This window comes from Scomber japonicus, chromosome 13, assembly GCF_027409825.1.
Source record: "Scomber japonicus isolate fScoJap1 chromosome 13, fScoJap1.pri, whole genome shotgun sequence".
Lineage (NCBI taxonomy): Eukaryota > Metazoa > Chordata > Actinopteri > Scombriformes > Scombridae > Scomber > Scomber japonicus.
The window spans coordinates 24,766,224-24,793,472 of NC_070590.1; the positions used below are offsets into that span (position 1 = coordinate 24,766,224).

The window sequence follows — 27,249 nt, forward strand, 5'->3', positions numbered from 1 at the left end:
TTTCTTTTTTTTTTTGCTGCTATTCATTTTCATGAATGTCATTTGACATCATAATGGTCTGGAGTGAAAATACTACAACATATTTGTAAGATTGATGTGGAGGAATGCATTGCAACAGTATATTATCACAGTTTTCCCTCAGCTGTATTGGTAATCCTCATCTTATGCAAAGACTATGGCTATTGTGAGTATCATCTTTGTCCCGTTCAGCCCGATCACAGTTGCAATGTGAGTTTTAGATACACTGATCCTAACCTTTCAACAAGAACCCTAAAAAATACCGTCATCTTGTTTCTGTTTTTTGGAGAGGCAATAAGAAAGGAAGACGGGGAGAAGTTGAGGAGGAAGAAAGGAAGGGTAGATAAAAAGGAAAAAGAAAAGGAGAGGAATGAGCTTGTAGGTCAGTACTTTCTCCCTGTGGTGACTAATGAGACTCCACTGTCCTGGACAGTATTTTTAGGATGCTCTGCATGTCTACTGAGACATACGAGTCGCCAAGGTGACCTGTTTTCACCGTGATCAACTACATAACCCAAAGTGGCTGTTGTTTAGGACAAGAAAAAAGAAAAAAAAAAAGAAAAAAAAGGAATACTTCCCCTTGAAAGTCGTGAATTTGGCACACTTTTTGTCCTTAAGCATGGCATCTTCAAGTAAAAAATTATCCTCAAGTTTAAAAAAAGAAAGAAAAAGAAAGAAAAATCAAAACAAAACAGACCCCGCAATTGTTCCTGTTCCAGTGAATGCACATGCTGATATATTGGATTCACCTAAGGCAAAAGGGATTTTGAGTAAGTGTGAAAAGTGCTCTTTGAGTCCCCCTCCACAGCTCAGGTCTGGATACTGCAGAGAGTTACTGGTGTGGAGGGTGGAGGTGGTGGTGGTAGGTGGGGGTGTCCTGTTAGAAGGAAAGCACTGGATGCTTAGGGAGATTTTTTTTTTCTCTCCCTCACCTCTACCTTCCTTCTTCAAAGTGATCCAGCTGAGTCAGGATGTGTCGCCCCCCCCCTCCTCCTTCTTCTTCTTCAGGCTGCTCCCCTCCTTTCTCTCTATGGATGTCTCACGGGGACATGTTGAGTAGCTTAGTAGATTTATTGGGGTAATTGATAGCCAGGCTGATGGCGGCGATGTTCTTCAGAGCCTTCACAATAAAAAACAAAGTGCGTCAGTATGTGAATGAAATACAGAAGAACGGGCACAGGGAGAACAGAATGGAGCAGAATATATTAGTTAGAAAATGAGATGTCACAAACCTGGGCTGTGCACTGCATGTTGAGTGATGTTAAAGAGGTAAATTGAGGCTCTACAGATATATGCAGAACAGCAACTTTTCAGAAAAATCTCCTCAGCTTTTTTGTGTCTTAGGCAAAGCTGGTGTCAAAACAGCTGGCTTTCCCAATCGATAGTGAGGGCTATTTCTCTTGCCTATACTAGTAGAGGCTTACAACCTCCAGTGAGTCTGCAGCCACACTCTACTACAGGTTTGGCATCATCATGACTTTTCAGGAGTGTGTCCATTCAGGACATCTTGCTATGTTCTACAGTACAGATGTTACAGCACCCTCCCAGGCTCACTCTGTACTGAGTGTGGGGGTGACTGATGGAGAGGACTACACATGCTAGAGTTGTTTCCTATAATGGGCTTATAAAGTAATCTGGGAGTCAGTATATCTTATAGTGAGACATGAAACTATGCTATGAAAGAGAATTGTAGTTTATTTACATAACCCTGGTTTAGTGGAATGAATGAGTGTCTAACAAGACCACCCTCCTTGCAGGTGTGAAGCAACGAAGGAGTGGGTTAAGTCCTAAATGGTGAAGGACAGTATATCAGACTTTTATATAGGGGGGGTATTGGTGACCTCCTATCAAATACATGTTAAGACCAACCAATCAGCTGGCATAATGCACTAAAAGGCTTCTGTTGAGTGTACGCAGCTCACTTGTGCTACTAAGAGAACCAGCGTTATGTAAATCACCTAAAGTTCTTAATGGTGGCTAGCTGGGCTGATTAACATGAGTTTTGTTGCTGGAGGGACATTTGTTTCCCAGGTAATGCATCAAATACAGCTGGTGTACCAATAAAATAGCTAATTAAGTTAAGCTATGCAAACCTACATCATTTACAAGGTGAGGATTTTGGTAATCTCAGGATGCAATGTTAAAGCAGCCTAAATGAGTTTTTTGGCTACTTGGGGGAGCAGCAGAACAAGTTGTAAACACAACGTTGACATTATTACCCCATAAAGCAAACAGGAGCCTATTAACACATCCAGCAGACAAGGCGCAACATTAGCATTCATTTGAAGTCAATTAAGGTTTTTGGTCTTATTCCACTTCTCAGGGAAAGATACAGGTTTTTACCAGCTAAATGCTAACTTAACTTTGTTTGCAGCTTGGTGCTGATGGTGTGTGTGCAATGGGTTTATAAGAACTCGTTTGCTGAAAGCAGCTGCCTGCTGAGAAATGTTGATGAGACTGAGAGCTGAAACAGTAAAGTTGCAGACCAGAAACCCAAAACAATGAGTTAAAAGACACTAAAATGCTCCACAGAGCTAAGTGGAAGGTTATACAAGGTACCTCTTTCACATTACACACTGTGATCCATTGTTAATATCAAAATATGTATAGGTGCAGCACTAATGAGAGGTACTTTAATATTTTTCGTTATCTCCTCAAAAAATGTGCTGCAAAACACACCAAATGTATATACATTTAGGTTTTAGAATAAATAAATATGCACGTTCTCTCTTGTTGTTGTGAATGCTGTAATCTCTGTAAAAACTACTTTACTCAAGGTGATTTCCTTGGATCTGAGAACTCCAACACAGCTGCAGGTAATGCGCCAACACACAGCAACACTTGCTGATTCGGCTGTTAACACGCTAGGATGGTTTAGTGGGCAATTCATTTGCAAATGTCATATGAAACAGACAGGTATCTTACACTGTTAACTGGGTTTAATTGAGTGAACAACGGGAAAAATAAAAGCTAGGGAATAGCAGAGTGAATACCATCCTCTGAATCCTGCAGTTTGTGCTGTGTTGTAATAAACTCATCAAAAAAATAACAGGTTAGAGGAGGTAAAGCCTTCAAGACGACTGCTAGCAAAAAAAAATGCAATCATTGGAACATTTCTGGAACATGTTTTTCCAGCTCTTTGAAAGTGAACCAAGGCCAATTTTCACTGGGCATCATTGTTAGAATAATAGTTATGACTACTGCCAAGTCACCTATGCTTTTGATTTCAACCTGACAGGTATTTAGGTAACTGCTCAATAGAACCACCTATAATGTCTTTTCAACTCTCCCCCCTACCTGTCCCCCCGCACCCCTTCTGGCTCCTCTGCTGTATTACGGGGTCCACAGGACTCGCTCTGCCACAAATGCTAATGGACTGTAATTACCAAATACATTAGTCCTGAGTGTGGCCCACACGCATTCAAAAACAAGTGGAAAGGGGGTGCTGAGGGAGCTGCTGGGTGTCAACGACTTGATGATGCACAAGCATAAGAGACTGACTCACAGCGGCTGAAGACCTTTCAATCAACTGGACTGTGAGGTTAAGACAGAGGGTTGCATAATATCACTACACTTCAGGAAACAGTGACAACTTCTTGCTATTATCATTCGTGTTAGTTGGCAAATGACAAGTACAAACATCAAGTGCTCATGTTGGAATATTGTTCAAAGGAGACCAGAGAGAGAGGCTGTTCTGAAAGGAGTAAAAAGGAGTAATGGTCTTACCATGGCAGTGTGGTTGAGGAGCTGTTCGTCAGTGGTCATGGCTAGTAAGTACTCCTGGAGGATGCCCTGTGCCTGTAAAACACATCAAATGGTTGGTAATGAGGTCAACTTCTACCCCGCATTCCCCCCAAAAATGCAGCTTACACAGAATAACTTCACAGGCCAGATAACTGTCAGGAATAGAGGGAACTTCCCGAGACGGACAGCTGAAGAGGTTACATAAGGGATGCATTCAGTTATAAATGAGGCCTGGTTCCCTGACCGCTCTTCGTCTCCATCTCCGCATCAAACTGAACAGTGGAATGTTGGAAAAGTCATTCAAAATTATAAACAAACTGAAGAGCGCTTCCACTAAAGCCCCACGGGAGAGACGTACCTTGGGTTACATAAGCACATGGAGTCGAGGAACACAGATAAGACTACATAGAGGCTAAATGGGCTGAGACTGGCCAAATGGAGCTTTTTACAGCGCTGGAGACACAGTCCAGAGCCCTGGCCCACCATCCATTTTGCAGCACCCCAATTGTTTATACTGGGGAACATCCTAGGACGATTTGTACAGTCAGTAGTGCGTGACATGCCGTTTTGATTCCTAAATATAACTTTCACTTCCTGGGGTGGAGAGTTCATTGGATCTCAGTGGATCTGGCAATGTGTGTGGATGAAGAATGAGGGCTGTCGCTGAAATGTGATCAGCACCTGCTACTTAACCTTTCAAATATGCTAGTTCAAGGCTTCACTGAAGAATCCATGGTGTGTGTCCAGTCGCTCATAAGCTTCCCACGATTTTACAGTCGTGTCAACGTGGAGCTGTATGTCAACACTGCAGTTAAACCCATATGTCAACAAGACATGAGAGCCATCAACTTGAGTCTACTAAACTAATCCTTACTTTTTAGGAGAATGGTGACAGATGGTGTGCCACTGACCCTTACACAGCTTACAAAGGACTTTTCAAATATTTAAGTCCGCTTCTAGATTGACAGTGTTTTAAATGGCCTTTCCCCTTTATATTGAGTTCAGTACAGCTCTTCCTAGGAAGCTGGCTCATAATAAAATCTGGATAAATGCAGATGTGAAGATGTGATGTAGTGGATACAACACATCCAATCTAGATGGTGAACAGCAAAGTTGTTGCGTGTATAACCTCTTATTAAATCAAGTACACACTGGAGTTTATTCAAGTTTTTAAATGTTTTTGTTATAGTTTGAACCACATCATTAACCAAGTGCAACCACCCAACACCATTCACTGTGACAGCTGCTGCAAACAGTAGCAGGTGTGTTCTTTTCAAAAACTGACCAAGGATTTTGTGTTTATGTAAATGAGAAAAGTGAATGAATGTGCACGCCTTTCTTCATTCATGTATTCCTAATTTCTGCTAAGACCTTCAGCTCAAACGTATCTCAAGTTGTGGGTAAGGAGGTGGAGATGATAAACCACTGCAGAAAACACATCTGCGTGGTTGTTAAAAGACAGCTCATGCTCTATGGAGGTGCTGCAGCGTGTGCCTACCACTGCTAACGCAACCCTGGAGTGTCCATGAAGGGCATCCCAGACAAAACGGCTCAGTACTGCTACTGCCCCCTAATGTTTTCTCAGAGGTACTGCTCCACCTGAGCGTTTCATTCTCCCTCACACGCAGCAACACTCAGTGGGCACAGATGGGAGCATGAATCCTTCCTCAGTGAAAAGTCGACTGATGTAATTTATTGTCAGATCCGCAGCCTCAGCCCCTCGCCGGCCTGAAGGCATTGTGGTTTGCCTGGACTGTCTTGTTTAATCGCGACTACAGATGGGGAAACTCCTGGCTGACGGCATGCTCATAATCCTTCAGATTTCTCTTAATTAATAATTCAACACAATTGAGAGAGAGAGAGAGCAAGAAAGAGAGCGAGTGCCCATACACATCACAAAATGGATAGCATCTCTTCCTCTCCCGTGCGGTCTGCAGGAGCCAGTGTGGCACTGTGCTTCTGGCAGATGGCAGGGCTGGGCTTTGGCCCCGAGCCCAGCAGAAAACAGGTGGGATGAGGAAAAACATGCTCATCTCACAGAGAGATGAGATAAAGACAGAGAGACAGAGGCAAAGAATAAAGTGTTGAGTAAATTTTACTCATCCTATTACCTTTATATTGCCTCATACTGAATATTTGATCAAAGAAAAATAAAAACAATGAGCAGTCTCAAAGGAAGGCAGACCAAAACATGGTTTCTATACAATCAACCATGTTACATCTATTCTATTTAAGTTAATAATGCTGTCATCACTGCACAAACACCAACACTGCTAAATAAATGTCTAAAATGTCATTAAGCCACACCTCCAGCTTTAACAACAATGTCTGTACTATATCAGACATTTGTTTTGTTTACATTTTCTTGTGTGTGCGCTTGCGTGTATGTATTACTCACGATGGCACGGGCCTCTGCGATGAAGAAGAGTTCAGTGAGTGCTCTGTGAAGAGGCAGCAGCACAGTGATACTGGTGGGATCCTGGCTCAGGCTGTTTTCCATGGACATAAAAAGCTGCCACAGAGGTCGCAGCAGTGTCAGCTCACAGGCTCTGGAGTGCACACAAATCAATAGTTAGACAGGCCCACAGATTACAATGTCAAAACAGGACAATAAAGAGTTTGATTTTGAGAAAAGCAACGCAAAGCTGTTGCTGAAACAGAAACAATGGCAGCCTTTGTTGTTCAAATGGATGTGTAGATTGTGATAGAGCAAACATTAACAGTTCAATTATCCTGCAGCACAAAGTCAGACTTTGATTAATGGCTCAATGCTCCCACAGGTAAGAAAAACGTGAAATGATTAAATAAATAAAAGAAAAGAAATATTTGCAGGACGTTATTTAAATTGATGAGTGCAGTATCATCATTACATAATCATGCGTTTGCGATCTGCGTGAGCACCACCTTCTCATAAATTGTGCGATGCTGTCATTGTGACTTCACGGCAGCTGAATCGGTCTGCACACATGCAAATACCTAAACGCATCCTGTGTCTCACTTCCGTGGTGACTACCTGGACATGAAAGCTTTTATGCAAACCCTGGAGCTGCAAAACACACTGCTGAGGTAAAACATGTACTGACGGGCGTACTCAAGTGAGAATGATCGTGTACATTACGTTGGATGTCTACACATGACAAGATAGAACCACAGTTAAAGGCCCTTAGACACGCACTACAAATAATCAACAAAAATAAACATCTTTAAGTGTGATTTAGAGTTCAACACTCTGCTTCACCGGGACTGTGTGTCTATAGTTTAATCAGATTTGATCAACAGTGACAGTTCACGTAAGGCACCATCACTCGTACTAGGAAACCGAACTTTAAAATGATTTCACTGATGACAGAAGCAGTTTGAATAGCAATGATAATGATCAGAGGGAAATAGATAGAACTCTGTAAGCAAGGCTGAACTCTTACGTCTGGGATTGACACTGCAGGAGGCGGAGCAACAAGTGAATGGCTTTGAGTCTCTGGTTCCCTGTCTGGCGACAGGCCACGCCCACCTGCCACTCCCAGATGTCAGACAGTGGCAGGTGACAGAGCACTTGGTCATCTGCTAACATTTGTTTCAGTATCTCGAAACCTGATGAAAAACAAGAAAGAGTGCAGAGGAGGTGAGAACCTGACCAACCTGAGGATTCATTTTAAAGATTATTCTTCAATCTATTAAACAGTTGGAGTTACTCTTAACCAAGGAACTATGAAGAGGGTTCACACAAACAATACAATACAATAAGTGTGTGTGTACCTGTCTGAAAGCGTCCCCTGTGCCCTCCTGTAATGGTGAACTTGTAGCCCCACTCTGTGTTGCTCATGTCTGACATAAATCTGTAGTACAGGGTGTCACCTGAAAGAAACCCACACACAGGATATATATCATTAATCATGAAATAGAATTTAGTTGACAGTCAAATGATTCTAAATCACACAGATGCCTACACTTGGAGGAGAAAATTAACTATCTAAATTAACTTTAAAAAATGTTCCTCACCGGGGATCTCGAAATCAGACCATTTCTGAGGAGAGCCGCTGAAATTGTGGACATCCTGGAGGAAATCGCTGCTGCTGGACATGATGAGCTCATCACAGCCTTCTTCTGTGTAGCAGCGGGAGTCAAACTTTACTGACAGGTAGATGGCCCCTGGTATGTGCACCTTGTCCTTAAGAGAGAAAGAAATCATATCATATGGGAGTAAATAAGTTGAAAATTCAAAAACATAATGGCACACACGATCCTAATCTTAATCTTAATAAAAGTCAATGGACTTCACTTATGGCAGCTGACGATTAAAAAAAAAGAAATAAATGCATGAAAATCAACTAAAAGGGCAGTTAACTCACCTCAAAGTTGGTGTTGTTATCATACGGGTGTTTGGACTCTCTGATCTGCACGGCCATACCCGGCTCCTCCATGAACTGGCAAGCAGTGAGAGACAGGCTGCACAGCATACTCTGGCTGCAACCCTTTAGCACCCTCTGCAGAATCTGATTGGTAATGGAACGATCACATTAATACACAATAACGTCTCTAATATACTTCATATGTGGAAGCACATTTTGACTCCTTTCCATGCATGACAAACTCTAATTCACCAAGAGCAACACAAGGCAACACAACTCCACATGCTTCATCCGTTATACCCACCTTCTCCCACAGCGGCCTCTCCTCCAGCTGCATTAACATGTCCAGGATGTATGCCATGTGCGAGGCGCCGTTCAGCTCCAGGGCCTCCTCGCTCAGCGCCGCCTCAGCAGGCCAGTCGGCCAGCAGTGAGGCCAGCACGTGGCGGGCGTACAGCGTGGCGATGGCCTGGTTGACCTTCACCAGGTATTGACGGACTGCCCGATTGCTGCGCACGTCCAATTCTTTGTGCAACAGAGCCGAGCTTTTGGTACGCCTCTGTTTCGCGTAGCTGAGCTGCAGGTCGGTCTCTGAATTGGTGATGAGCTTCTGGGCCACTACATTGATCTCCTCTGTGGCTTTTTCACAGTGACTGGGTTTAGACTGAGGGAGGAGGGAGATGACAAGGATAAATCAAGAGTATTGACATCGCCTCCAAATTACTTTCCATTGTATTTTATCTCTCCTTGGTATAGTTAGTGTTTGTAATATCCCAAACAGCCATTCTTAAGTTGTGTTTTTTGACATTGCAACAGCATATCAAAGCAGTGACAGAATACCTCTATTTAATGTAGTTGGAAAATTATAACATTTGCCGTTTTTAAACAACTCACCACGCAGGAAACAACAATCATGTCAGTGTCCACAGCCTTGGTGTTCCTCTCCTCAGAACGCGGCCGCCTGGTTGGCTGCCATTTCTGAGCCAGCGTACGGATTGTCTCATCTGTTTTTATCTCTTCTCCATCAAATCTGGAAAAATCACAAAAGGCATAATGCATGACAAAGAGCTGGCATTTGATTGTATAATATGACCTTTTACCACAGTGGATCATATGAAGGGAGTCAATTGAAAAGAAATGATTGATGCTGACCTCTTCTGCACCTCCAAGAAGAAGGAATCAGTTCTCTTCATCTGTAACTCATACATGGCTCGCAGGATGGGCAAAGGGGCATTTAAGGCATCGTGGGTGATCTGCATTTGAAATATTAGCTTTAGATCAATACATCATACTTTATTTTGGTGCATGTATTATGAGCGGTACCCTTTGTCACCTGGAAGCAAATCTTTGTCTCTTCGTCCAGGCCCTCCAAGGGGTCGGGCTTATTGACATCTGTGTCGTCAGCGCAGCTACTGGAGTGGTCTGAGTCGTGCTCTTTGTCCTGCTCTCTTTGGTCTCGTTCTGGGTCCTGGGCCATGGAGTGGATCTCTCTCTTGGAGGAGTAGAGCATGATGGAGAGAATCTCTAGATCTCGCAGCAACCATAGTTTGCTGAAGCCTGTGCCCTTGCTGCACTTCCTCACCAGCAGCTGAGTCAATCCTGACTGCTGGATGGCCTCCTGAGCTTGCTCCACTCCATGCTTCTGCACAAGAGGATGACACTAATTGAGAAAACTGCCTCTGGAGTCATTTTACATTTGCTACGCCAGTTGTTCCTAGCCTAAGTCCAGATGTTGATGTCCACATCGGAAATTTTGAAGTGATCAGGAAATACATCATAATAACTGCTGAATTTCATTTTCACCAAAGAGTGAGCCAATGGATCTACCAAAGAGACATTTTCAGGAGAAAGAAAATCAGCTGCTGTTTTGTTTGCTTGTTGAAGACCTGCACGCTGCAGGTCATAATGGTACACAACAAAGCACCGCTGATGACCTGATTCATGGTGTGTGAAATAATATGTGTGTTATAGCTGGATGAGGACAGGTACCTTCAGTGTGTTGTAGAGACCTTTAAGGGCCAAGGACAGAACCCAAGAAGCCTCTACGGCATCAGGAGAGCCATTGTCTTGGCTTGTCTGCAGCAAGTGGCTGATGATAGATGTAAAATTGCTAAGGTAACGGCTGAGCAGGGTCTTTGGTGAGCCCTGGTCTTCTGATTGCCCTGGAAGGCCGGCTGTAGTGGAATCCTGAGACTGGATGAGTTGGTAGTCCTTCACTGTGAAACGGAGGGAAGCACAGAGGGTTAAATTCTATGTTTAATTCTGAAAGCTGGCAATGCTGTTCAGGTGATATTACTACGCTAACCTGTTTTCCTCTTGCGCGTCTTAACATCCACCACTGCAGCGTGGTTCTTCTCTGTGAAGTGCTTCAGCAGGATCATGTTGTGCTGTTCGTTGGCGTTGTCGATGAACACTGTCTGGGTGCCCACACACAGCACCTGACAGGCATACACATGAGTCATGACTTGGTTTGGAGAGTTAGGGAGCACATTCTGGTTACACTGTGATGTGAGCCTTTATTGTGCACAACCTTACGCAGTGGTACACTTCTACTTACCTCAGGGAAGCCCACCAGCACCAGCAGGGTGAAGAGGTTGGTGCGTTTCAGAGTTTGTGGCAGCTGCTGAATGCAATGATCGGTGAAGGCAGCGATGACTGTGCTCCACTCAGGACAAGCGTTGAGACTGTGTAAAATATCTGCCACTGTGCAAGCCCAGTCCAGACCAATACGACTGCAAAGCACAGGAAATAAAGATGAAATAACAATACCAGCTGATGGAGGTTAAATGTTTCAGCAGTTAGGACAAAAACAAATGTGCAAACATCTAAAGACAAACTTTCTTTTTAATCAAGATTTCAACTGTAAGAGATACCACCAGTATCTCCAGCTCTACATCTATTAGTACATGATTTATTACACTATGGTGGAGTTAATGAGGCAAATGGATCCATAGATAGACTACAATATCTTCCTGGTACCTGTCTAAACAGACTGCCCCCAAGCTGAAGAGCAGCTGAGTGGTCTTCCAGCCCTGAGTGTCAGAAGTGGCTGCCTCTCCTTGTGTCAGTATCTCATATTTGTCAGCCAGGGCCTCTGTGACGGCGGTGTCGGCCTCCATTGGAGGGATTCTGAGCAGCAGCTGGCCTAAGAGTCCCAGGGTGAGGTGGTAGGTCTCGTTAAGAGAGCCAGCATTGGAGATTACTGCCCGGAAAAGTTGGGGCAGGATGGAGTTCAGACTGGGCAGAGACAAGGTGGCACCCTGAGGATACAAGAAAGAAACAGTGGTATATTTTAATGTATATGTGTCAACAAAGTGGCTACTTAATATTACATACTACATCATCTTAATCCTTAAAAACTGGTGTTTAGTTTCACATACTGGTTTGGCTGGTGGCAACATAGCAGCTAGAAGTCCCAGGATCCTCTCTCTGGAGCACTCTGAGAACACATGCTCCAGGAGAGGAACCTGAGGCAGCCTCTCATCTGTCTCCTTGATGTCTGAGGTTGGAGAGTTGACTGTTCCTGGACCAGACTCTGAGGCTGAGAATGGTAATAATAAGACAATCACACACACACATTTAATCCAGGCAGTTACAGTATGTGCTAGTCCAAAATCAGTACTGTAATCAGCCTGATGGAGGTAGTCTCAGTACTTACGTCGGACCACTGGAGAGAGAGGGTCCTCACTGGACACAGAGGGTGTCTGGCTGAGGCTGGCAGAGTCCAAGGTGTCTTGTGTTACCAGTTTCCTTTTCTCTCCCTCTACAGTGCTCGGGGGTGATAACATTTCAGCAGGAGCAGAGGGAGGAGAGCCTGCCTCCTTCGCCTTCTTTTCCTTTCCTGATGGTTTAGTCTAGTAGTGAGAGGAGGACACAACAATTAGATAGGTTGACAGAATGAACAGTATAAGCCCCTGATCTAAAATACTAAATACTATGCTGGCACTGTAATGGTGCACTCCCTCAGCAGCAACCATTCAAGTCTTCATATTACTTTACAACATGAATCCTGTTCCTCACCTTGTCTTTGGGAGATGACGGGGAACAGATGGCTGCAGTGCTGCCAGGCAGAGAGGAGGTGTCAGTGGCCGTACTGAGCTCCTGGGAGGACTCGGGAGAGACTGGACAGATCTCGCTGTCAGAGGCTGATTCATTGGACGACAGCAGAGCAAGCAAGGCTGAGGAACGCAGCCCTATGTGGTGAACAGCACAAAAAAGGACAAAAGATGATCAAATAGAGATTAGCAGAATCTGAGACAGCATGTGACACCTGCGTTATTTTGAAAATGCTGAAATGTGGTGATAAGATGCATAGTTTGTTAAAAATCAAATGACAGAGGAAACATATCCCTCCTCTGGCATTTGAACATTTTGGTATGAATTTACCTTTGCCAGTCTGACCCTTTAGCAAGCAGTCAGTGATGAGCTGGGAGCAGTACGTCTGCAGGGCCAAGGCCTGGCTCAAGATGTTGAGGTCCAAAGACTCTCCATCTATCTGCCTCTCACTGTTCAGCTCTGAAGTGTAGAGGGCCAAAGCAGCAAAAAGCAACCAGGAGTAGTTGTGGATGTAGGGTTGGATCAGGCGGTGACGGTCACTGATCCGAATGGTCACCATGGGGAAAACTGTGATCCGATGGGTGGGCAGGTGGCTAAAGGTGGAATTTGTTAAACAATAATTGAGTTCTTTACTCAATGGTAAACTGCTAGAATCACAAAGTGTGTGGCAACAGTATTAATTTTAAAATGTGTTACCTGTCTGGATACTTCTTTGCATTGTAACAACCGAAGCACAGGTCAAAGTCTTCACACACGTTGCAGTTGATCCTGCTGCCTACAATGAGCCCCTGGCAATGGTCACAGGCGTACTCCATGTTCACCATCTCATGGTCATCCTCATGGCCCTCAGGCTTGGCACCACCTTGTTAAAAATCACAAACCGATACTTTCATTGATACAATTTACCCTGTTTCTCTAAACTCTTGGCAAACAGTTCCCCCTGTGTAACTGCTTATATAGTATAGTAGAGTGTATGAACTCACTGAGGAAACAGGTCTTGCAGAGGTCCATATCCATACACTGCAGACATCGGTAGCGGTGCCAAGGTGCCATCCTCTCACAACCGTCACAGGATATCACAACATTGAGAAGGTCACAATAGCGCGCAATGAACATGTGCATCTGTGGATATAAAGTACAGTATTTACATCAACTGATAAAATGAAAATATAACATTCACAACTCCGCTTAGCAAACCTAGCAAAGATCCTGACTCAATCATCTGGTCTCTACAGCTCACTAAACTTACATCATGTGTATTTTTTAATTGGGTCATATTCTCACAGGAAATACACAGGGATAATATAGTATCCACTGCCGTATTAACCATTATTTTGTGTATGTGTTTGTGTGAGCTTGTCTTTTTAATTTCAGTCTTCTTCCTCATCAAAAACCTGGTACCTCACAATACTTGTCCAGTCTGGCAGTTCAGCCAGAAATTCAGGTTATGCTAGTGGCAGCTAATGCAATGTCAAGCAGAGATAAGGAGCAGGCTACATCGATCTGGTAACCTCAAGTCATCAACTCTCCCACATTTTTTTCATTAATTCAAACCTGTCTTCAATCCCTTGAGGTAATTTATCAGATTCCAAACTCTCTCTGTAACCAAGAAAAGGTTTCTACAACTTCTCTCCTCACATGTTATGCAGTAGTACTCTTCAATGCATGTGCAAACTGTAGACTTTCCCTTTAAAATATAAGAATGTGACACTTTCATGTGATTTTCACAACCATGACTACAAATGTTAAACATATCTCTTCACTGAATGACTATATGTGCTGTATTCTTGGATTGTACTGGGAAGAAAATAGAGAGCAACCAGAGAGGTACTTGGGGCCAGGTTAAACACTGACTGAAAGCATTTTTCCCCAGACAATTTCCCTTGTTTTCTAATGATTACTTTGTCTTTTATACGCTGTGATATACCTTTCTTCTGTCCTCCACGGAGTCCTCTTCTTCGATTTTGTCGTACCACTTCTCAAACATCCCATCCATACACTCATCCATCCACTCCTGGTTCTTCTTGTAGTCTGCAATTTCATCTTCCTCTGTCCATTGACTGAAAATCAATTTAAACCACAGAAAAACAATCTATAAGCAATTTCAGCAGCTGGGACACAGAGAGGGATTTTAAATGGACTCATGAAGTGTAAAGAAGAAAAAAAATGAAAGTTGTGTCCTTTGCTAGCATCCCCAATCATTATCAATAAGAAAAGCCTATCTGCAAAACTAAAAGACTTTTTGATATGGTGTGATATTACCTGATGGCAATGTCATGAACACTAATGTTCTCCTGGGACATGTTGAGCAGGAGGTCAGGAAGTTTGATGTTCAGGAAGAGAGGAAGGTCGTGCACCTCCCAGCTCATGTCCAGCAGGTGCAACAAGCATGTCTGCACACAAGACAGGGCTGGTAGCAGGGCCCTGATGAAAAAGGGATGAGGGTCAGTTTGCACCACTGCATACACACTGCATACCACATTTACACTAATCAGTACTGCAATCACTTTAAAATTTCAGAGAATCTAGTCGGTGGATTATGAGCTTACTTCTCGTTGAGGCTGTTAAATCCTTGAACAGCCTCGACCAGCATGAGCACCAGCTGATGATAGGAGTGTCTCACTTCTTCTCCTAGTTTCTGCCCGCTATCTGACAACTGAGAGAAATAACTGAAAAAAAAGACAAAGCAAAGAAGAAAGAAAATCTTGAGTGAAATGCTACTGCACAGTTATATATCAGCATGTTCACACTTGCAGAAATGGAAACTAAACTTGTGCTTCTCAAATTTGAGCTGATATTCAAATCACATATCAAACTGTATTGGTGAATATTAACAATAACCTCTAAAGAAACACAAATGTGGAGCTGATTAAATGGAAACATTTGCTATTGATGTACCTGGTGAAGTCTTTCTGGCATGCTAACAGCTCCTGTAGGAATAGGATGCAGGGGGCTTGGAAGAGGTGTGGCTTTCCCAGGGAATGTAAACACTGTTGAACCACCTCCAGGACCTTGCACACACTCACAGCCTGGGCTTTGTTCAGCGACAAGGTCTGCAAAATGCTACAGGAAGAAGAATCTGATTACATAACCCTGTGTGGTATGAACTACACAAATACACAAATCTTATTCTGCATCAACAAATAGAGTTTGCAGGTCAGTCACCTTGCTGTTGTGAGAGCCTGGTCTCGTATAAAGTTTATGATGTGTTTCAGTATTGGGTAGCGATCCTTGACAGAAGGGGTCATGCGAGGCTCTTCTGTAGAGCGGCAGGAAAGGAGGCGTAGGCGTGCTCTGCTGAACGGAGCTTTACGAGGGAAGGTGGAGGGAGAGGCTGGCTCCCCCGGCTGGGATGAGAGACTCTCTGTGGACCCTCTGTTACCTCGCCTGTTGTGCCCACAGGTAGATGAGTTTTGGACTTGAGCACTGGGGGGCTGGCTCTGTGCTGCCTTGGCCTCACTGCCCTCATCAGCCCCAGAAGTCTGAGGTCCAGGTGAAGGACTGGCCTGGAAGTCCCCTTCTGAGATGGAACTTGAGCGGAGGAGTGGAACATTGCTGCCTTCTGCAGCTTTGGCAGAGTCATTGTCCTGGCATGGTATTCCACAAGGGGAAAATCTGAACAGCAAGAGGCTCTTCTCAATGCACATTTCAGCTAAAGAGAAAGAAAAGATCATAAGGCATCAAAAGAATATCATGAAAATAATATAGAGAGATTTGGTATTAAATTAGCTGGAGTCCTCACCTAGTGTCTCCATAGTAACCTCATCAGAACCTCCTTCCTTCTCATCAGAAACAGTCATTTTGCCAACTAAGTATCTCTGCTTCATCTCCAACTGACAAAAAGAAAGACCCCATCAGTTCAGTAGCATGTCCATTTATAAATTCAGCAGCAGATATTCAACAGATATAAATCCTGTCAGTAATACTCACCATCCACGTTCTGATGCTGTCTGCCAGTGAGTACACCTGCACAAAATCTTCACTGAGACAGGACTTGCAATCCTGATTAACTACTCATGCAGAGACAAAACAGGAGGAGAGAAATCCACAAAGTCAACACACCATGCAAAATGGACATGAAATAAAGCAAGAAACTGAATAAATAGAGCAGCGTTTGCTCTGTGACCACTGATAATAGCCAAGGGTTACCATAGGTCTTCAAGGCGTGGTTGAGGGCTGGTGTATGATATACCATCGCTGCCCAGATGGCATTCACAGCTTGGTCTGCCTTTGACCCAGCGGCTATCTCATTCCTCATAGTCTGTTTCCTACAGGACTGCATGAAGGTCCTCATCAGCTCTGTTGCACTGTCTGTTGGTTCCTGTGAAGGGTTCCAACGGGCAAAGTCCTCCAGGAAGCTCTTTAAGTCATCAAGAGTCCATGAATTTGTCTATCACACAGAAAAACCATACAGTGTTAGAGCTCTATCTGGTGGCTGAGGTCATTATTAAGCTATGAGATAACGTGAGCCTCAGACTGTGACTTGTACATGACTGGATTAAGTCCATACCGGTACTGTTGCTGGTTTTGTCCGATCCACATCTCTGGTTTCACACAACCCATGTCGCAGGATGGGTTTCCATAGAGGCGAAGACTGAACATGGGACATATTCCCTGGTGGAAGCTCTTTTAAAGTGCGGATCTCTGGAATGAGACAGCAACCCAAAATTATCAACATTCAATAAATCATACATGAGAAATGCTTAAAATTGTAAATCTGCAGTGAACTGTCTCACCATGAGGGGATTTTAGTGCCAGGGTTCTAGAGGCAAGACGACCCATGAGGCGAGCTACCAGCAGCTGCAGATCTGACATCCATGAAATGGTGATGTCTGGCAGACCCAGGGCTGTCACAGTGAATTTATAACCCCACTCGTTATTACTGCTATCAGAGTGGAACAGGAACTGGAGCTGAGGGCCCGCGTCAAATGTTACTTTCTAAAATGAAGCAAAAAGAAACAGACATGTTATAAGAAGGTAATAAGAAGCACCAGTGATTAATATGTGGAAATACAATGGTTTCCCTTTTCCTACCTTTGGCCACTTCTCAGTTCCAACTTTCATGTCATAGCGGACCTTTCCACCTCTAGAATCTGTGAATTCTAGGTAGTCGTATCTATGAATATCAAAAGCATAGAAGAAGGGTGATTAAAATTCTCTCTGGGGATTTCAAAAAACAACAGCATATTTTACATTAGTCACCTCTTTTCTGTCTCGCAGCGTTCGTCAAATTCCACCTCAAAGGAGGTAGCACCAGGACAGGCAAAGATGCTGGTCTCGTGGCGGCTATTCTCATAGTTGTGAGGGGACTCCATGTTCCAGGTCCTCAGCACCACAGGCTGCTGGGGTTGTTGCCAGCTCTCTTGATCCACCTGACAGAGGCATGGTATGCAATTAGTAGTGTTGCGGTAATTCAAAGCCCTACACGTCCAAAAATACTGGTCTGCCTTTTCATTTTTCCATTCATCGTCATACAGTGGGATGGGAGGCTGCATAAATCTTAGAGCACTATAACACACAACAAAGCCAGAGAGTAAACCGACCTTGGAAAAGATGTCTCCAGTGTCACTGGCTAGGCTTTTGAGTAGCTCGACCAGAGAAGAGAAGCTCCTCAGCAGCAGACTGTGAGGGATGTCCAAAGAGCACAGCTCCAGGAGGAAAACCATCTGCCAGAACAATCATTACATTCATTCAGCATGTTCAACTCTATAACTGGACAAGCAGGTGACTCAAACATCACAAAATAAGATTTAATTACCAGTTGTCTGAAGACCGTGGCGAGGATTGAGCTGCCTAGTTTGTTAGTAATTTCAGCACCCGTGTACCTCTCCAGCAGGGAACCAAGTATAGTCTTGACCCTTCCCAAGAACTGATCCACATCTGTTAAAAGAGAAGGGTGACATAAGTCATTTAGACATTCTGAAAGCATACCCTCTTGTCCACTTATTGAAGTTGAATGCTGGTCTTATGTACACTGAATTATTACATAACAAAATGTAATTCACACATTCTTTGATCTTTTGGACTCCAAAACTTCAGTGATCAGCATTACACTATGTGCTCTCCTGAAAACACAGAATCAGCCTTTTATAAAAGAAGCTGTAGGAAGTGTCAGCAATGTAATATTGTCACAATGTCTCACATTTTAAGAGGATGTCTCTGGCCAGGTCCATGGCAATGGGGGTGGAGGCTCCCCCTTTGAGCTGCAGGTAGCACCAGGAGAGCAGGCTGCCCTGCAGAGCCCAGAACAAGGACAGCAACACCGTCCTGCTGGCTCCACCACTCTCATCCACCATCATAACCTCACACTGACAAATGGCAGAGAGTTGAATATTAGTAGACAGAAACATGTGATTTCACTTGATTTGAACTTTGACTCAAGACCAGTTGATTGAGCACAGCTCCTACTAGGGACAAAAGCCATGTACCCAATTGGGAAAAGGCAGATTTTTGGGTCAGTGGTTAAAGTTGCAATACACATTCAGCCACTAGATGTCACACCAAAACAAACGTGTGTGACATTTACTCAGTGCATTGTGTATTTCTCACATCAAATTTTTCAGAAACATATTTTAGTGTAGTGTTAAGCTGTAATTTGAGAAAGTTTGTGACATCTTGAAAACGGATGTGGAGAACACAGTGGGACTCACATGCACTAATATGCACACGCAGTCGATGCGGCTACCACAACAAAGAACAGAGAAGCTCAGATAACCACACACACACACACACACACACACACACACACACACACACACACACACACACACACACACACACACACACACACACACACACACACACACACACACACACACACACACACACACACACACACACGTAGTGTGGCTTAATCCTCTGCTCTGATCACCATTACTTCACTATGTCTCTACATAGCAAATCAGTGAGACTCAATGTCATTCATTGCACCTTTAAGGTTAGGGTTAGGTCAAGGTTAAGGTTAGGGCAAGTGTCCAAGAAATGAATGTAGGCCTATGTAATGTCCCCAGAAGTGACCTAAGAGTGTGTGTGTGTGTGTGTGTGTGTGTGCGTGCGTGTGTGTGTGCGTGTGTGTGTAGTCTCACTTCTCTTGTTGCCACCAACAGCAGTATCTCCATCACTGACAGTATAGGGCTGATGTCAAAGTCTGAGGGAGCTCCTTTAGGTGGGAGCAGGAGAAGGCCACTTGGGTCCTGATCACTGCATGGAGAAAACAGCTGCTGCTAATCCATTGTGTTCCACATATACAAGAGGATATGATGATGTGTTTGTATATCTACAGTGTGCTTACCTGAAGTAGTTACAAAGTGATTCAAATGTCACTTTCACTGACTCTGGCTGATCCTCTTCTGTAATGTTTTTCTGTAAAAGATAACAATTAAAATTAATATTAACATTAACTGAAACTGAAATTAAAAATAAAATGAAAACTGAAACTAAAATATCAATGCACTCACCATCATGTTGAAGAGCTTGTCCCGTCTGATGTGTTTATCAGGGAAGAAAACAGCTGCTCCATTGAGAATGGCCTTGACTGCTTCCTTGCGCAAAGCTTTTTCCACTGATGTCTCACCCTCTGGACCATCCACAACTGAAACACAAGCATCACTGATACTGTCACTACATAGATTTTCACACAAAAAATGTTACAAATCAACCAAGAACTGTCCAAGAAGTCTCTATGAAAAGCTGAATGGCTTTTACCATGACACAGGTGAGTGTAGAGTTCCCAGACGGCTCGAACAGACTCATTCACAGGCTCTGCACTGCTGGAGGTGGAAGGGCAAGCTGCTGCTGCTGCTGCTGCTTCTGCTCCTTCATTTGGCCCTTTACTCTCTTCTGCCCCGCCTGTCTCCAGTGGGTTGGGCAGCATGGGGAAACAGTTCTGCATCAACTGGAGCAGAAGAACTCTGCTCTTCAACACGTCCTCTCCCTCACTGAGACACAGACAATTACAGGTGAGACTTTCATATGTCTGGATGTGTACCTCTCCCAGATCACTGAGCCTGATCGTGCCAAAATGGTAAATATTGCTGTAGTAATGGCTGCAGTGAGTGTATGCATACAAAAAAAGTACTCACATTGTCCGGAGTTTACTGTAAAAGTTCCAGAAGAGGTTCAAGTTGAGACCACCACTGAAGTCAAGAAGAAACTTCTGCTTGAAGTGAGAGGCGTCCTGCAGAAATGCAAAGAGGAAAATCTCAAAGACATTCTTCAACAAAACTAAAACAGTACAACCAATGTTATGTTGCATGCTGACACACAATATACTGAATAATAATATACTGAATAATGCAATGTATAGAATTGAGACAATCATATTGATGTATACTTCATATACATTAGTATTATTTTATATACTATATATATATATATATATATGTGTATATATATATGTGTGTATGTATGTATGTATGTATGTATGTATGTATATACATATAAAAGACATTTCAATGATTGGCTACCATGTCACGTGTGAGCTGTTGGATGAAGAAAAGTGTCTTGTTTAGTAGACAAAGGCCGGTGACAGCATCACGGTCGTAGCTCTCTCCCTCTGGACTGAGATCATCCAGGTCTCCCAGCCTCTCTGCCCCAGGGCACAGGTAGCCGCTGAAGCTGAGGGACTGCACCCCAAGGCGTTCAGCAGAGTCCTGCCTGGTGCACAGGAATTTCACCATCAGGAACTGGGAAGACAAGGACACACAGGAAGAAAAGTTATGCCGACTTGTTAATGTCCTTTAGCTATTTAGTATGAAGCCGTAGTTTTTTTTCTTTCTGTTTTTTTTTTGGCAGAAGCCCTTAATATTAAGTAGCAAAATGTCTGGTGGCATGAAAGCATAATTTAGGTAACACAGCACAGTAATATTGAGTCATTAGATGAGATACAAAACACCAAAGTTAAAGAATGAGGTTCGAATGAATAAAGAGAATAAAGAAGGGAGAAAAAGTGTTTTTTTGTTTCAAGTGGATGCAGTGTGTACCTTTGCAACGCGACACTGTTGCAGCTTGATCTCCACATCATTCCAGTCATCCTCTAGCTCGAACCAACCAATCGGCTCATCCTCGGACTGTGCTGGAATCCTCACACTGCGGGTCAGGTGACAGGCATGGTGTGACAGCCATTTTACATAAAGTACTGAGGCAGACCCCCACACTGCTGAGGGGTATCCATAACACAGAAAAACTAACTATACTACTGTCCGGTGTTGTCTTATTAGAGTGCATGCTTAATTGGGGTGCGACATTACCCTGTACTACATTTAGCCACATGCACACTTCAACACCAGTACTTTTATCATAGCTGTCATCTGTTATTAAGGTCTCACCGACTTGTTTATCAAGATCATGAGCACAAGTGCATTTTGAAATTAAAATATCAGGAGTAATACATCTCAGATGACCACTTACTTGTCTTGTACAAATTCTTTGTAGTCCTTGTGGTCCCAGGCGTCATACTTTTTGAACCTTTTGAAATGTTTCTCTGCATCGAAAGGGTCTTCCTCCTTGTACGCGAACACCAAGCCGCATTTTGCTCCTATGGCTCCTTTTCGCACCTTATCACACAAAACAGCAAATAAGGGTTACATACAGTAATGATCTATCTCTGGCACTGATATCAGCATTGTCGGTAAAAAATGGTGAAATCAAATGGAGCCTCACTTTGATCTTCATCTGAGTGACCTGGAAGTTGCTCTGGTCTTCTGTGGACAGGATCACGCTGGCTTTCTTCCTGCCGCTTTCAGTGAGGAAACCTTCGGAGGCACAAAAAACATCCTGTTACGCTCGAGGGCATTTTCATACTTTTAAGCTAAAGCTGCATTGTTATTTTCTTGTTGAGTGAGGATTGTACCGTCTCCGGTGGAAGATTCTGTGAGCATGTTTTCTGGTCCTGATTTCTCCTCTTTACTCTTTACATCACAGGCCTGTAAGTGCAGCTGGAGGGACTTCCCTGTAATGAGACGTAAATAATTATGACATGTTCTATGACACCACTATTTCATCATTTGCCATGCGGGCTATAATCACATTCTTATACTGGGTGGCAAAAATCACCACACTGCACAGCAGCTTTGTAACAAATTTATCACCTCAAATAAAATCTCTCTCTGTAAGGCTAAGCTCTTTCTCTCCTAGGACAAATTTTAAAGGAGGGTTGGTCACATTACCATTGCGATAGAGTAGTCGTAGTCTAACTGAGGCCATAGAGGTGATGAGGGGGGAGGCCTTGTATTCGGCCTCTAAATGGTCACTGATGCAGGACAGGGCTTGGAGCACTTTTGATACACTGCCTCTGGCCAGAGCGAAGGCCAGGAGGGTCAGCTCTGCGTCAGGGCTCACACAGCAGCTACACAGAAACAAAAACACAAACACAAGTTAGTTTTGAGGTGTTTTAGCAAAAGAGTGTTATTGCTTTTTCTTTTTCATATATGGTCATAGTTTTCTAATATAATTCCATATCTTAAAGCTGTCCTCCAGACATAAAGAATGAATGAACTGTAAGAATATATTTGTGACTAGACTTGGTTTTAAAAGTGCAATCGATACAGAGCATATTAACTTGTTGAATGTGACCCAGAGTTATTATCCTGAAATAGTTCACACTGCCTGAGCTTCAGAACTAGCATGTACTAATTTAGCATTTGGTTTTTCTCTTTCAGTTCTCCAATATAAGAAAATTAAAAACATAGGGAAAAGATACATCTCAGACTATAAGTTTTCCTGCAGGAACATCGCAATTCAAAACTGGGTTATCGCAGATTAATTCCAATATCCAATTTAATATTGTCATAATTCGCCATATTTTCCTGTTTCTAGCAGTAGGAGGAAAATATGGCATACATTGTCTGACTCTAACAAACCCACAGCCAATTCTGGTGTTACTGCTAAATACAGTTTGTTGCTATTTTTGGTACAATAATGTGGTTGTTTGAAATCTAACAAAGTAACGCTTAAAGCCTCACTAGACAAATGTATTTTCTTCTGGATAAATACAGGACAGAATGTACAATACCGTTCAAAAGTTTTAGGCACTTTAGATGTTTCGATGCATAATGCAATGCCATCAGGGAGGCATCTGACCGGTACCAAATGTATTCTGCAGCATCACAATGACCCCAAACTATCTTGAACTGAACTATCTTCAGCTACAAGAACAAGGGGTCCTGCAACTGATGGTATGACCCCCACAGAGCCCCGAACTCAACATCATAGAGTCAGTCTGGGGTTACATGAAGAGGGTTACTTTTAGAGCCTCAAACCTTTGCACAGTACTGTATCTCTGACAATGCTGAATGCATAAAATAAACATCTACAGTAATAGTTTTGAGGATGAATTGTTTGATAGGGTTATTTCAGTCGGGTTGTTGCTGCTGTTTAAATGTCCTGACTACGACTGAAGGAAATACAATACATCAAATGGAATGGAATTAGTGTGGCATCACCGCACTGAATCAATACTTTGATTTTAGCCTGTTTTCATTGTGATGATGTCAGCATTATGAGCTCAGTGTGGCAGTGACGGGCGAGCGTGCTGATGTAATCCCGGCAGGTCCTTACTCTGCTATCCTGAGAAGAAATCCATCCACCTCCTCCAGGATATTCAAAGAGAAGAACTTGGGGAACTCTGTGGATGACGGCGTTAGGGACAACGGTGGCATGTGACGTAAGGCTTTTCTAGAAGGAGAGCAACACACAAAAAAAGCACCTCTCAGAACCCGAGCATAACTGACTCAATGTTATTAGTACTGAGACATATGATAGTAGTAGCGTATCTTACTGTGTGCTCTGAAGGACAGTGTGAGCCAGTGCAGGGTTGGTCTCCATGGAGGCGGTGACCAAGGAGGTGAGGAGAGACAGGTACCAGATGGCCGAAGCATCCGAAACAGACACCTCTTTACTCTTGGTAATCTGATAGCCCAGCGTCTTTAAGCCGTGAATCCGTGTGTCACATCCATCGCTCAGGCACCGCTTGATGTTGATTTGGATGTCTGGGGGTTTGGAGACGAGGTAATGTCGTTAGCAGAGTGATGGAATACATGCAAAAAATGCCACAGCCCTCCGAGAATTACGTAACAATTGATGTTGATTAACAGAGCCACCAACAAAACAAGTTTTACTTTTAGTCATTAGAAGGTGGATGATGGATTTCACTACGCTCATTGAGATCTAGAAGAATCATTCAGTCACAAAGCACATTATCATTTAAAAATAATACAAGCCTATGACTGATGCAGCCTGTAGTTAGAGATACAAACCATAATACAGTGCTGAATCTGTCACCATCATCTAAACCTCTGCTAATATTTGGCTGTCTGTTCTTGCTTGCCTCAGTGGATTCTCACTTGATGTCACTCTCACTGATATAACGCTGAGAATAAACAGAGCTTGTGAGGTGTAGCCCAGCTTCTGAGTGGTTATATAACTTCTGATTAGGTGGCTGTGTGGCCAATTGGCTAAGCAGATGGTCCTTTAAGACCTGAGGCAGAAGACGGAAAAACAAGGTTTAAACCCTGTCAGCAACAACAACCCACACACCAGTTCTTGGATTGAATCCCTGGATGCTAGCTGGATTTATTCCTCCGCTCCTGACAGCTTGCATGTGAATCCAACAGTGAAAGTCAAACATCTATGAACTCTACAGTGATGCTTAAGGATAAATGGATGCTCAACTAATCAGACAGACTGACAGATGGTGACTCACAGGGGTGTGTGATGTTGGCATTCTCCAGGAGTGCTACGTAGCCTGTGACATTGCTGGGGATACGGATATCTCTGATCTCCTGCAGGGAACGTCGGTTTTTCCCCACGGCAACCGAGACCAGTTGAGGCATGTAGCTGTGGTCATTGGACGCCACAGCGATGGCTAGACGTCTCAAAACCACGTCTGGCTTCATTTTTAATCTGGAAACAGAAAAGAGACATGGTTCCACCTTAAAATTGATCATATACGCAAGTATCAGGCATACATGACAATCAGTTGCAAAGCCTTGAGTCACATATTCTGGAGGAGATGCCCTTGCCTTATCCAGTGTGAGCGTGCACTGCCGTCCGACTGCCAGAAAGATGCAGTTTCACCGTTTGTCATCTTGTAAATATCGGCAACATTGGATGAAGCTTCTATTGTGCTGTAGCACTGGGTGACCACCTTAACCTTGTCCACCTCTGGATCGCGGTCCAGCTCGGCTCTGTACTGGATATCTAAATCTGACAGGTAAAAATGCAAAGTTAGGGCAACTGTCTGAAGGTTGTGTGACAGTGGGAGACAGATTCTGCTTAGTATGTCTTCATTGTTCAGTTTTTGCCTGTGCGCTTAAAATCTAATGAAGAACATTCAGAAGTTTACGGTTCAAATCACTTAGTCTCCACATCTGAAGCTGTGGTGCTCACCTTTCTCCTTCTGCAGGAGGAATTCCAAAAAGTCCTGGACCACGCTGGACCTCATGGTGCAGATACTGTTGTAGCCCTCTAAAATAGGGAAAGGGATGGCACTGCTGGGAATACGATTCCTGTGTAAGTATTTGAGGATCTTAGAGGCATGCGCCCCTAACCGGTCTTTGGTCTTGGAGAATATGTCAACAAAACCTGTGGAAACAATAAGAGCAAAGTGCAATATTGATATTAAGGGTAAACTCATCTGACACCTGTTGACAATACCTATTCAATTAAGGTTACCCTTGTTCATTCCTGTACAGAAAACACATCTCATACCTGGGGTTAAGGAGCACGCCTGTAGCTGTCTTATCACATGACTCAGCTCTCCCTGTAGATTAGCTCCATTGGAGTTCTTCAGAGCGACGAGCATGCTCTCTACATCCACCACTCCGTCCCCCTCTGCATCAAACTGTCCAAAGGCCTGACATGGGGACAAAGACAGTACACATTGTGACATTTTATGGGCCCTGGCCTGCACACCATTACAAACATTTACACAAATGGGGCAACAGTTGCCATTCTTCATTTAAAAAGGCAAAATATTGTCTCCCTCTAGTGCTTATTATTAAGTTATACTATATATGTCCTTTTAACAACTTCCGAAAGGGCAGCTGATAGGTCAAAGTCTTGCTGCTCTTGTGGGCTAGATTTTTAATAAACTAATGTTATGTGTGGTATCTAAAGCGTAGCTGTGGCATTCCATGTCGACCCACACAAAGCCAGATGCAGACTAAAGTGCACATTCATTGGTTAACCCATTCATCTGCGACCTTTGGTTAAACAACAAATGTCAGCCAACAGACAACAAAAGGAGCATGTTTTTGCCACAAGAGGCCAAAAGTGAAACTCTAAGGACAATAATGCTCAAATGCAAATCTGTCATTGACTGATTCACTGTACATCACTAGGAATAACAAACAGATTACATGATATCACGCCTGTTCCTCTCATGATATCACTAATCAGTCATCATAAATCAAGATAACAGTTATAAACTATCCTGCCTGTGACAAACATGACAAGGATAGACATTTAAACACTTGTAGGATTGATTTTTTTCCTAACTTTCACATTTTATACCTCTTCACACTCATCTCTAGGCGCATCTCTGCTCTCCAACATTTCACAAAACTGTTCCACATTGACAGACTCTTCTCCTCGGTTTAACCGGTCCTCCAGCCACCGGACCAGAACTCCCTCATTCCCGGCCAGGACAGACTCCTGAATGGCGACCCCCGAGTCGCTAATACGAGCCGCTGCTTCTCTTAGTTTCACTTGTTCTAAGAGGACGCCGGGGCTGGGTGGTCCACCGGTGTGTACCGGCAGGCTATTCGATCCTCTTCCGCTTCTGCCAGACCCGGAGCCTCCACCGCCTCCGACACCGACGCCTGTGGCCGCAGAGGCCGGACTGTCTTCCGCGAAGCCGGGGCTCTCCGTTTCTACGTCCTCCTCGTCGCCGCTGGCTCCACCGCAGCCACTCTCTGCGTTCCCCATGTTTGTTTCACCAACCTCAGGCTTCTCCACACAGTCTCTGCGGCCTGCAGGGATTCAGTTTTGAAACGGTAGTACCGGTCTGTACACAGACCTCTCTAACCTACAGCTAGAGCTCTGCTGTTCACTCTACTACCGCATTGACGTACCGTACGTCAACCTG

The 27,249-nt window shown here is 43.7% G+C and overlaps 1 protein-coding gene across 2 annotated transcripts; it reads right to left on the reverse strand.

Annotated features, from left to right (window-relative positions):
• zzef1 (zinc finger, ZZ-type with EF hand domain 1) lies at positions 1-27,203 on the reverse strand. 2 transcript variants are annotated; one of them, XM_053331548.1, is made up of 54 exons: positions 26,676-27,203; positions 25,872-26,016; positions 25,551-25,745; positions 25,184-25,367; positions 24,865-25,064; positions 23,941-24,151; positions 23,721-23,837; positions 22,331-22,509; positions 22,015-22,113; positions 21,825-21,916; positions 21,573-21,718; positions 21,146-21,251; positions 20,630-20,848; positions 20,246-20,340; positions 19,869-20,101; positions 19,622-19,755; positions 19,456-19,526; positions 19,250-19,364; positions 18,307-18,472; positions 17,923-18,044; positions 17,708-17,830; positions 17,367-17,536; positions 17,199-17,280; positions 16,901-17,102; positions 16,675-16,808; positions 16,314-16,554; positions 16,095-16,174; positions 15,907-15,997; positions 15,330-15,816; positions 15,063-15,227; positions 14,714-14,833; positions 14,427-14,588; positions 14,092-14,224; positions 13,148-13,286; positions 12,861-13,026; positions 12,495-12,757; positions 12,129-12,301; positions 11,767-11,962; positions 11,489-11,649; positions 11,088-11,368; positions 10,666-10,840; positions 10,414-10,546; positions 10,098-10,324; positions 9,442-9,747; positions 9,261-9,361; positions 9,003-9,138; positions 8,413-8,772; positions 8,109-8,252; positions 7,759-7,927; positions 7,516-7,614; positions 7,185-7,350; positions 6,161-6,311; positions 3,745-3,816; positions 1-1,138 (listed from the first exon to the last, which is right to left on the reverse strand). In XM_053331548.1, the coding sequence occupies exons 1-54, from the start codon at positions 27,087-27,089 to the stop codon at positions 1,058-1,060; spliced, it is 9,132 nt and encodes a 3,043-aa protein (XP_053187523.1). In that variant the 5' UTR covers positions 27,090-27,203; the 3' UTR covers positions 1-1,057. The 2 variants fall into 2 exon arrangements, with proteins under 2 accessions (XP_053187523.1, XP_053187522.1); XM_053331547.1 differs by having other exon boundaries at positions 9,442-9,750.
• Between the last annotated feature and the right edge of the window lie 46 nt (positions 27,204-27,249).

What these genes read in the sequence shown, in the direction of transcription:
- zzef1 (XM_053331547.1), bottom strand. Translation starts at nt 27,089, where the DNA reads ATGGGGAACGCAGAGAGTGGCTGCGGTGGAGCCAGCGGCGACGAGGAG. An exon ending in CTAGAGATGAGTGTGAAGAG is followed by an intron (nt 26,017 to 26,675) that starts GTATAAAATGTG and finishes TCCCCATGTCAG; the next exon opens with GCCTTTGGACAGTTTGATGC. An exon ending in AGAATCTTCCACCGGAGACG is followed by an intron (nt 21,917 to 22,014) that starts GTACAATCCTCA and finishes GTGCCTCCGAAG; the next exon opens with GTTTCCTCACTGAAAGCGGC.